Raw genomic sequence first — 12,224 nt, forward strand, 5'->3', positions numbered from 1 at the left:
GTAAAAATCTGTATTGGCTCACACAAATTTGACTTTAACAGGGCACATTTAAAGATTTGAGAACACAGGAGACAACATTTTAAGTATTTTGCGTAAGTGTTCTTGTCAGGTACCCCTGCTTCATCTTTGTGCACTTTTCAGAGCTTTTCAGGTTTTTCCTTTAGTGAAATTAAGCCTGTGTTGTCCAGACGAGCACGCCAGACAGAATACGCCCTTTCACGCCAGTTAGCCACCATTTTCAATTCGGGTGGAGGTGGCATGAATTACAATGTTTATATATGTGGGAATTGGATGAGAAGTATTATCCGTGTAGATCTCATGCAAAAGTGGCTTATATTTTAATATTCTTTTGTCTGCATTCAAACTATCCTCATTAGCCTCATTCAAGGTGAAATACTCCTTTTTTGAACTCAAGAGCGTGGTTAGTAAGGCTAATTGGATTGCAAGCAAAAGAATATTAAAATGCCGGCCATTTTTGCATAGGGTATATGAATCCATTTCTGTAATATTGAAATAAACTTTGTAAGTGAACACCAAATATTTTACTGATCGAACGTAAGGAGTCTAGATGCGATAGGAATCACATACTCGTCTTTTGTCTTACTTTACGTTCTCTGAGTTTGAATATCTCCGAAATCAATTTGTACCTGTAGAAATTATCTGTCATTGGATTCTCATACAAACACTCCATTTTGCGCCGCGTTTGCTCCAATTTAAACTGGTGGCCAGTGCTTAAAAGGGCTTATATTTGAGGCGTCTGTGGAATAACCAAATCAAATACTACCGCATTTCCTCAACAAACCGTTGTAGGCGAGTATTCGAATTTCGTGTCTTTGGCGTTTCAGCACCGGGGAGGAACTGACTTGAATTTTGCACAGTATTTTTTTGTTGGCAGTTAACGCGGAGTAAGCTGGAGTAAATTGAACGTGCTCGCATCTCAAGCAGTATTTCTATATTTTCATTAGTGAAGAGTTTGTGGTTATTTCGGTTTTCATGGCTCTAAGGGAGTGTTTATTCGGGAGAGACTGCGAGATGATCATCAAGAAAGGGCGCTTGTTCGTGAAAAGACGATAATATGTACTGAAACTGAATTTCTAGTTTTGATGACTGACATGCGCAGATTCCCCGATCGGTTAAAGGTATTTCTTGTACATCTGCCATTCCAACGCGTGCCGGCTGAGAAACACCTTTTCCACTAACTCTCTTTTATTTTTTTTTTTAACTGTTGTGTTTAGAAGTCAGACGCGCGCTTCAACCTGTTGTATGGAACAAAGCACTTTTCCCTTTAACATACCTTTAATGCATTGTGTTGTAATTTCTTTCACTCTGGGGAAAAAAGGTCTTTGATTACTGTAAAAAATCTTCCGTCCTTTGAAAGGCACTGGAGATGGTCCTGAAAATGTGAAGTTCTCGTTTAGCCTTTCTTTTTTTCAAAGTGGTATTTGTCTCTCTACTCTCAATTTGGCAAGGTTCATATAAGTTAGACTTGTTGAATTCCACTCCATTCTTCAAGTTTCAAGATTCCCTGGGTATTGTAAAAAATGGAGAACATTTTGCTATTTTACAATAAGAAGCCAAGCTTAAGGTTTCCATCGGCTGGTAGTTCGCCCCGAGCCATCTTTTAAAGGCGTTTAGATCGTCCAGTATAAGTACGACTACGAATCAACGAGATTTGACTTGTTTTGGCAAGTTTTAAGCGAAGTACTTAGAAGAAGTATAACCTAAAAAGCTTCGTTTTACCCTTTGTGAGCGACGAAGTTGTTTTGAGTGATGGTAGCTAAGCCCTCTCGTGATTCCAAAAGATGGCATCAGCTAAGTTTTTGTTCTCACAAAAACTCGTAAAATGACAACTGCTATCTCGTTTTCCCGCCAAAATCGGACACTGGCTCACGCGTGCGCACTCTTTCTCTATTGGAAAAAACTTGCACTCGTTCTACAATCTAAAGGTCTAATAAAGTCGATAGAAACCGAGAGCGCGTCGTCTAATTCTTTTAGCACAACCCAGTGACCTTATCTATTTCAGCGGAAATGAATTATTTCCGTCTTAGCCATCTGGTTCAGTGCGAGATGGACCATTTCCTTGCTCGCTTAGCCTGTCCCAGGCGTTCAGATTGCTCGCTATCTCTGGGAAGTCTATCGAAAATCAGAACGCCCTTGCGTAGCTAATCAGATTGCGAGTTTGCCGGCCTTACAGTCGGTCATTGTGTCATGCCGGTAATGAGCTAAGAGGAAGTTGAAAAAGAAACATATGGATTGCATGAGCCGTAGTCGAGTTGCGAGCCGGTTTGTATTAAATCTGTAGAAACACATTGATCAAACGTTTTCTGTTTCCTTTGAAGTTGAAATAACCTTTGTAAAATTTATCGCGTTCCCACAGTGATATCGAAACACTGCTTCCAACCGACCAGAGCGTTTGTACGCGTTTAGTTTACTGACAAAATATTAATAATGTCTGCTGTTTTTATCCGCGACAGAGCAAAACAGATTGCAAAACTTTGTTGATCAGTGCTTATCTCGTACCCAGATCTTCTCACTCTTTGGGAGAGAACGATGTTTTCTCCGAAGTCCGCCGCATGAGTTATTAATAGCTCAGTTGGTTGAATACCAGACTATGGAGCGGTAGGCCTTCGGTCGATTTCCGGCCGGACCAACACTCAGGGTCTTTAAAGAACTAAAGAGAAAGTGCTGCCTTTGTACTGACATCTACAAGTGGTTGGACTTTCTAGTCTTCTGAGATACGGAAGAAAATCCGTAGACCCCATCTCACAGTACTTTCACATCTGACTCTGTGCGACGTAAAAGAACCGCTAAGGACGTAACAAATCTCTGGCAGACACCACCCCTAGTGTCTATCTCAAATTCACTGTAAGGGGGCATTCATAACTCATTACTTCATTTATTGTAAGCTGCGCCACAAGCAGTCTGGCAAAGTCCGCCACACAGTTTTGTTAATTATTCCTGAAAAGCCCTGGATAAGAAGATATTTGATATTTAAAGACGGCATCTGGGGCTCTTTCTATTTAGCCAAAAATTTCGGTTGCCAATTTCAGAAACTTCGCGCGTCAAAGGCTTTTTTCTCTAGTCATTCCAAACTTGCAATCTCGTTGGCAGATAGAAAAACCTACGCGATGGTGCAACGATAGCACAAGAAAACAACAGAATGGAAATGAATTTTTTTTTTTTGTAAATGGAACAGTAATTTCTTTTCCAATCGGTTGGAACAGAAAAAGTGGAGTACCTCCAAAGCCAAGGTCGTGCGTTTGTTCCGTATACCTTTAGAGGTGCCTCGCGTCCAAGCGACGTAGCGCGTCCGGTTTAAACTGTAGATACCTAAACCCCATATCAAATTAAAGCTTATAGAGCTGGCTATCAAATTATACCAAGAATTTTGAAATAAAATAAATTGTCGAATTTTTAGCGCTGTTTTCTCGAATCAATTTTTTCACTTAAAGGGGACTCTTTAAAGCCAAAACTCAAAGGGAATTTGTTTGCCTTCGAATTTGGACAGTAGCTTGTTTAACGTATAAATGAGAAAAACGTGTCTGCGAATTTTTTCTTTCGAAATATTTTTTCTCCGAGAGGGATTTTTGTACGATCACCTCACATTTTTTTAATCCTATTTCGAAAATGTTCTGTAACTTTTCACTACAATTGAGTATGGCAAAACGCAGAAACGTTTTTTTTAGCACTTTGGGTCTGGAAAGCGAGGAGCTAATTAAATTAGCGAAAAACAATATTCGGTTAGACTTGTAGCTTTTAAAAGGTGATTCGGACGCTCACATTTAGAGTTCGTGAAATATTCGACAATTCATTTTATTTCAAAATTCTTGGTATAGTTTGATAACCAGCTCTATAAGCTTTAATTTGATCTAGGGGTTTAGGTTTCTACAGTTTAAACCGGATGCGCTACATCGCTTGGACGCGATACACCTCTAAAGGTATAGGCGTTTCAAGCAATCCAAAAACCCTATCGTCATATCGTGAATCTGTATTGTGGGATATTTTGTGAATTTTTGGGTGATTTTTGGGTATATTTGGGAGGAGTAGTTTTCCTAGAAAGATTGGTAAAATTAAGAGAAATAAAAAATATTGAAGATTTAGTGAAGTTTTAAAATTGGAATTTGTAGTTAATAATTTATAGATGGATACCAAGTTAGTCCACTAGCAACCTGGGGTGCTCTTGCGTGGGTATCAACTGTCTGTTAGTGTTCCAAAAATCATGTTCTTTCCTCTATCCCTTCTTAAAACCTCTTCAAATTTCATTCAAATTGAGGTGTATCGCCCCCTTAATATTTTGATCCGTGCGTACTATTTACATTTGAACCGGTTAAATCGAATTTTTTTTGCTAACCGGAAAGCGCCGCCTGGCGTGCGTTTCTCTTGGACACCTCCCGAGAAGATTTGCGGACCCGAAAAACTATTTTACACGCACAAACTACATTACCAAACATACAATTTTTGATCAGATTTTGAAAGTGCAAACCTTTTAAGTTTTCCAAGATTAAAAGACACGTTGAGTTAGTTTGCACATAAAACAACCGACAATCTGAAGAAAAGGGATAAGAGAATCACTTTTCGTCCCCGAAAGCTCTCCCGGAGCTTTGAGGAAACGCACACATGATACGGGATTAGATCAGTTCGTTTTGAGTCGTTCAATGTTCACCTGGTTAACTAACTGCTGTTATTAAAGGGACATTATCACGACGATTTTACCGTATTTTGGTCAAAACTGCTGAAATATAGGCTTTTCTCCTAGGAAGAACAAACCGCAATTAATTTTCAGCGACTTTTCTAAAATACACAGGAAGAACTTGAAAAAAAATTGCCCAATTTTTTCAAGTTGCAATCCACTTTCATCCTAGCCATCCGCAGGCAAACATGACTGATAGTAGCTTCTGTGCTCTAGTAGGTTTATTGTTAACAAAACTAAACCATTTTTTAAACGATTCCATTGAAAAAAAAAACGTTTTTTGGCTATTCGTAGTGACGCTCAAAATAGGTGACACTGCCCCTTTAAGTGTCGAGAGGTTTAGAAATCCGTCAAATAAACCAAGTATCTCTCACTTGTAATAGCGGCTGATTAATTTTAACCAGCGAGGAGGTCCGTTTGGAATGACAGCGACAATTCTAGCTCTTCATCTCTTTGTCCCGCTCAACAAAAGTGATTATTGTAAAAACCAAACTAACAATTTACAAAAGTTACAACTATTTGTCCAGAGCAATACACGCTTGAGGATTGTGTTTGTTGATGAACAAGGTTTTTATTTCGACTTTTTTTTCTTTTGGTGTAGAATATCTTTATGTTTTGTCTTTTGTATTGGTCCTTACTTAGGTTTCCATTGCTGGTTACCAGACTGATCTACTGGTGACACCTGTTATTTCCCGCCTTTTTAATAAACAAAAGAAACACCCTTAATGATAAATTGAGTGCGTATCGGCAAACAGATGGCCTTGCTTTCCTTAAAAGTAGTTTTGACACCACTTCAAACGTGAAAACAGAGGAGGGATTTCCCTCGACACCAGCTCGCACCACATTGAATAAATTTTGTCCGATGCGGTTTTGCGAAGAATTATAAGAAACTATCGAACTCCTTCAATCTCAACCATCCTTTTAGTCCTTATTTTTTTTTAGTTAATTTTGAATCATTGTGAGCAGGTCTGTATTTTTTGTCTAGTAAACTCCGGTAGAGTGTCCTCGACTCAAAGAAAATTCTCCAACACAATGCAAAGGAACATGGAAATTTCCAGGTTCCCTGTAAGTAACACAACGTAGAAGAATGTGGAATTTTCCATTTTCCTTCAGGGAACGCAGTGTAAAGGAACGTGGAAGTTTCCATGTTCGTAATTTAAGTTGTGTTGCCTTAAGGAACATGGAATTTCTTTGTAGTTGACAGAGTGAAAAGGAATTTTTTTCTTACGGCTATACTAGTTGTTTACTTTACATCTTGGCAGATAAAGTCAACCCATTTACTTACTTGAGTTGTTTTAAAACGCCTGAGGAATACTATTGAAAATCCTACTTACATGCAGTTCCCTAGGGTCATTTGTTAAATATTTCGTAAAAAAGGGGTTTAAAATTGTTTTTTCTATTATTTTGAGTAAAGTCAGTCATATGTTTGAAGGAAAACAAAAATGGCATAGTAAATCGAATGTCTGTAAAACTGTCATCCGTCAAGGTAGTTAGAGTCAACCCGGCAGGTTACTCCGTAAACACGCGTTTATTCCATGCCAAATGTTAATTAATCTCCGACAGTCAACGATGTTAGTTTTTGCTAACAAAAGGACTGGTGCCCTTTTCACGTTCAACACAAGAGCCTACCCTTTCTGTGCGCGCCATATCCTCGTGTTTTGATTGCAAATCGTTCCCACCCGTTAAAACTAATTTCAAGTTACTGGAGCTGTTTTCGTCGAACCAACATCGACTTTCAGCGTAAGCGTTTTTCGGTTGTTTTGGACATACCAATTTATCACCGTCTCTTCGGTTGTGCAATTGTTTTCCCCCATGAACTTTGGCGTGCGAAGTGTGTGCTGGAACGTGCGCTGTCATTTAACGAAATGGTTTTGTTCTCCCACTGGGTTGCCCGGCACGTGAAGGGTTATTTGAATTTGCATTGTTTACCTGTGGGCCTTTAAACGACATGTGCGTCAGTCAAACCTTCATTCGTTTGCAACACTTCGTAGCCGGTTCATCATCAACGCCATGCATCTCAACTCAAGCGAAAAAGAGAGCATGAACTGTTCGCCACATATCGACCCTACAGCGACGTGTTTGTCGCTTGGTAACTCACCCAAAGACCAGTTCGAATTCACAAACTCGCATGACTTTTGGCCGGTGTTTTCGTTTCCTACTCCACCAACCTCCCCAGTGGAATTCTGCAGCGGCTGCCAAGACGTAACAAAAGAGATGCGATGGCATTCGGCCTTGGGCCCTTGGGGAGAGCTGAGGGAAATTTCGGACGATGAGCTCGAAGTGGATGACTTTCCGTTTGGCGACTTTGCGCGGGAATTGAACGGGCCGCGCGCCAAATCTCCCGCCATCCTCAATGACATAATGTGGAGTGGCGATCGAGTCAAGAGGCCAGATTCCACAACGGATTTTTTGGCTCGTTTTAGCTTGGCGTCTGCACCGTCATTATTCGACCAAGTGACCAGCCACGCGATTGTTGAACCTGAGGAACTCTTTGCGTGTTCGCTGTTAACCCCTTGCCATGATCCTGAGCAGACCGATGAAGGTTTAGTGAGAGTAGAGAGCGGTGGTGTCGCTTTTGATTTGCCAGTTCAGGAGCAGTCATCCGACACAGGTATATCAGCCAGTTTGCACCTCGCTAACTATTACTGTAAGGTGGGAACATGCTGTGAAACTCTGGCCCTTGCATATTCCAACTAGGTTATGAAGAAATCGCGCTAAATGGTTACGCGCGAGTGAGTGCTTTTTTATTTTTTTCAGATTTGTTTTGTTTTCATGCTTGTCCAGTTTGTTGTGTCACGTGCTCGTAATCGTTCCAAATTTCCTTTAATTGTTTTCATTTGCATCACAGTTCAAACTGAGCACGGCAACCATTAATCCGCCACGGCAGTTTCTAATTAAAATATCCTCGGATGTGATCGAACAATGAAACACAACTTTAGACAAAAGGTTTCGAGCTTTGAGCACCAGTTAGTTAAGCTCCCTAAGATTATGTTCGTATTGTTTGGAGAACACGAGGAAACGTGTTTGTTATGTTTGTTTAAAGGATTCCATTTGACTTCTTTCTATCTTAACGAAAATATATCTTTATCTTAGCGAAAGTCAGGACTTTGGTGAAAGTGTCCTTTTTTATTTCTTGATTTGCTTCCTGGTTTTCAAAGTGATTCATCCTCTCTGTGTGAGGTCACTGAACTGCGAGGACGTGAAATGGCCCTTGAGAAGAGGGATCGGAGTCACAATTGAACAAAAATATGGTCTCGTCGACTTATATAACTGCCTTTTCGATCAAGCTACGCCACATTTCTCGCCAGTAATAAGCATTATCTTACTTTTTTCTCTCAGAATTCTCATTTATTTACAAAACTAATGGCAATGGTGAGGCTGAACGACAGTAATATTGTTATGAATTTATGGGTTCAAAAACATCTATTAATTAGATCCTTTACCAAATAGCCTCTAGCCTCAAATGCTAATAAAGAATTCATGTCTTTGTCTGCCTTCTATGTGAAGCCGTAAGAAACGAAGATAATACAACCCTTAAATGCTGTTAAATTTTCGTAGAAAAGCTTGGTAAAGTTTGTCTTTTCTAAAGCGCGTGGTTCAATATTTCAGCAGTTTTAGAACTCTTTCTCTTGTCTTTCAATAAGCCAAGGTTCATTTTGACCTGTGCGAGTCCGTTGGCGATTTTTGTCTCTGTGTGGCATACTTGTGCGTTGCACTTGACTTGACTACAGGGCAATATTTACTCAGTTTTTGCTTTAAATGGTCTTTCGACGAGGCAATTTGTTTTTATCTCCATACCTTGTTCCCAAAGGACTATCCATAATATTTGAGTGTAAGTTTTCATAAAGTCGACAATGTTGTTTTGATTTTGAGGTGCAGTTTACTCGCCAAGCCGGTGTTTGTCATTGTGTTAACACCTTTTGTTTCGTATCATTGATCAACAGACGAGGACGAAATCGACGTAGTGGGAGTGTCAATAGACAAAATACAGAGTAATACCACCAGTAGTAAGCCAGACCCCACCAGGGAGACAGAAGACAACTCGAATACGGCACCAAGAAAACTCCGGTCGAGAAAAAACAACAGCGAATCGTCAGAGCAGGAAAACGACGATGGAAATGCTCGCATCTCACACAATGACTTGGAACGAAAGCGACGCAACGATCTACGGAACCGTTTTCAATGTCTTCGCAAATGCATCCCATCGTTAGAAGAAAGCGAGCGCGCCGCCAAAATCACCATTTTGAGAAGGGCTTCGGAGTTTATTCCTACGCTTCGAAAAGAAGAGGAAAAGTTAATCGCCCTGAAGGACGCTGAAAAGAAAAGGAACGCTGAGCTTTTAAACACGCTCACGAGACTAACTAAAAACAAAAGGAGATAATTATAAAGAGAACTACCATTGAATACTTTATAAGCTGTTTATAAGATAGGGATTTCGCACAACTGTCGATAAACGTTTGTATTGCTAATATAATTTTGTAAGAAAATCTGACACTATTGGTTCTAAAATTTACACCTTTACATTTAACGTGCTCAAATGTTTATTGTTCTTTAAACTTAGTTGTAAACTTTGCATACGTTGAAATAGCTTCTTTTTTGGGATACAAATTTTCATGAAATGTTTGGTACATTTTTACCGTGTTTTATTTTGCTACAAAGTTTTCTATAAACATATCTTTTTACCATTGGGTGGATAACGTATAAAGACATGCAGCGCTTTCTGTTACGTTCGCTAATCACTTTTATTCTTGATTTTTATTATTATTTTGCATAAAGCCAAAGTTAAGTAGGCCACAAACAGTGCAATCAGACGAGTATACAAATGTTTTTAACATTACAGTCCGGATACTTAAATATAAATGCTTGTTAGTTGCTGTTATAAAGGAAGCGTTCGATACCAATAACTGTTTGAATGAAAGCAGTGAGTTATTTCAGATATCTCCCCGAAAAGCCGTTTTGTATCACGGGAAGCACAGACACGAGCTGGTCGTTAAGGAGCACAAAATATGGCAGTTTTGCAATCAATGGTCAGAATAAGTAACGGAACTTGTAAGTGCTTCCTTTGTGTCTAGAAAAAATGGCTTTATACTGATCTTTTGAGAGTTCAGTTCACAGTCCCTCTTTGTGTTCCGGAAGCATTCCTTGTCTTGAAGTGCAGTTAAGACACTGATTTCCATGACTCTATAGTAGCTTCCTTAGTAAAGACTTGTACATACTATCTTTCTTTCTATTCGAATTTCAGAATAGCACACAGGATGCTAGAATCTTCGAATGTAAAAGGAAAAAAATTAGCAAAACAAATTTAGAAAAAGGAATGATCTACCAATTATTATTATTATTATTATTATTATTATTATTATTATTATTATTTTTTTTTTTTTTTTTTTAAAGATTAAAAATGGTTGGTCTTATTGTCAACTAGTCTTTAATATCTTTGACATTAACGTTTTTCCATTCTTGGTAATGATGTTGGATACATCGAGACGTCGAATAACGTTACTCTTACTTTTTCTGGTCTTATTTGGCCCTTGAAACATATGCGGTAGCTGTAGTCCTCGTCTCGTCGGACAGACTATTACACAAACGTGCTGCTAGATATCTAAAAGACTGCAGACTGAATTTTGTACTCTCGACTTTAGGAATAGGTAGTTTTACCACTTCTTTTGAATAGTGCACTAAATATTCTGGGGCCATACCAGCCAGGCATTTGAAATCAGGAACTAACATGTGCAGAAATATTTCATCTCTCAATGTCAATAATTGGAACCTGTGTAGCAAATCATTATTACTAAACGATCGGTCATTACAAATTACCCGCAGAACCTGCTCATTGAAAAGCTCCAGTTTGGCAGTATTTCTCGATACACAAAAGGCTTTGTACAAGCGCACTCTGGCATGCAAATATGGTACTGTCATTGTACTCCTACGTTTCGTGTGGCTGTTCCTTTTTGCTTCAACATTTCGTCTTGAAGGTGGAGCAAATTGGTGAGCTGCAAATTCGAAATGCTACTGTAGTTTCAGTATTAAAGAGTACTCGGATTTATCTTTTTCCGAGTATGCCTGTGTTACTTTGAATAATACATCATTCTCAGTTTCAGTGATGTTGGGAAAGAAGCTGAATGGTGAAGCCTAAAATGAATAGTGTTTACTGGTCTGATATCTTCCCTTGGAAATTTGCTGCTCTTAAACTAACTTAAAAACCCCTCAAAGCGATTATGTATTTTTAAAGACATGAAATGTCTGCGGGCATCTGTGGGCCGATAGTTCCTCAACGGACACTATTGTTCAATCAGGACTATTTCCGTAGGCTCCTACTAAAGGCCTGTCAAACGGTTTCAACATTTTCCTCAACATGCATTCAACACTTTGTTGAACCAAATGTTGGGGGCGTTTGAACAGGTCGCCCAACTTTGTTGAAAGCGTAAAAAAAATGTTGAAAGCTTGTTGAATCAAATTTAGCTCGTTTCCTTTGTCCTCGAAAATGTTGAATGGTGTTGAAGCCGTGTTAACACCCCGTTCAACATTTGCCCAAGATCCGTTCAACTTTTGTTGAACGAATGTTGGCCAAAATGTTGAAACCGTTTACTAGTAAACGGGCCTCAGGACACGAACTGAGTCTAAGAGAGGCGGGTGAAGGCCCCAGGCCCAAGCTCCTTATCTGCTCAGTGGCAGACTCCTCTGTTTATATGGAGAAAAGTCGTCGCGGGAAAGAGGGTCACCGTCCCAGCCGAGTCAACTTCATCGAGCGTTTATATGAGAAAAAAGTTGACCCCCTTGCCCGAGCCAACAGAAATCACGCATGCTGTGATTGTCTCGCCTTGACGGAGTTGACCTGGCTGGGCGAGCCAAAGTGTTTATATGGAAAAAAGTTGGCCCGGCTAGGAGGGTGATCCTACCATCGAAAAAGGTTGAACTTTCCAGCCGAGCCAACTTTTTGTTTCTCATGTAAACGGTTCGCCAAGTTTTGTAAGGAAATGTAGGAAAAATTGGCTCGCCCAGGTTAGCTCGGGTAGGCGAGTGACCCTTCTACCCGGGACAACTTTTTTCCATATAAACGGGGCCTAAAAGCGGAAATTCTGGCGATTATAAATATGTACTTTTATAGTGTCATTTTGTCCCCGCTTCGAATATTTATGATCGCAAATTACGGGTAGCAATATATATATATGTATATATATTTTGGTAACTTAAAATTAAGAAACGTATACAAATTTAGCCAACTGGTAAACCTTCCACCAGTTTAATTGGATTTTGGAAAATTTTTATAATATTATAATATCGTATACATGTGTAACATTTCTTAGAACGGCTCGCAGTCTCCCCAGTTACCGCTCTAGTTCTAAATACTTAAACAGTGCCTAAAATTATTTCATTTGAGTTTAATTATAACAGTATGGCTTATCCCACTTATTTTTGTTTGTTTTAACGTGTTATTTAAGACGCCGCCCTAGAACAGCTCTGTGTTCATATTTATTTATGTAGTTAATGTAGACGGTAACCAAAGACATCGAAAATAATTTTATTGGTGCAAGCA

The 12,224-nt window shown here is 39.3% G+C and overlaps 2 protein-coding genes across 2 annotated transcripts in view; both read left to right on the plus strand.

Moving 5' to 3' along the window:
• LOC146484677 (uncharacterized) overlaps positions 1 to 12,224 on the plus strand; it is a 75,302-nt gene that overhangs the window by 14,234 nt on the left and 48,844 nt on the right. The window lies entirely within an intron of this gene.
• LOC146484678 (uncharacterized) lies at positions 6,063 to 10,028 on the plus strand. Its single transcript, XM_085104783.1, has 2 exons — positions 6,063 to 7,301; positions 8,635 to 10,028. Exons 1-2 carry the CDS (start codon positions 6,701 to 6,703, stop codon positions 9,069 to 9,071), a joined length of 1,038 nt encoding a protein of 345 aa, XP_084960909.1. The 5' UTR covers positions 6,063 to 6,700; the 3' UTR covers positions 9,072 to 10,028.

The sequence above is a fragment of the Pavona decussata genome, unplaced genomic scaffold (assembly GCF_977016875.1).
Source record: "Pavona decussata unplaced genomic scaffold, jaPavDecu1.1 SCAFFOLD_32, whole genome shotgun sequence".
Lineage (NCBI taxonomy): Eukaryota > Metazoa > Cnidaria > Anthozoa > Scleractinia > Agariciidae > Pavona > Pavona decussata.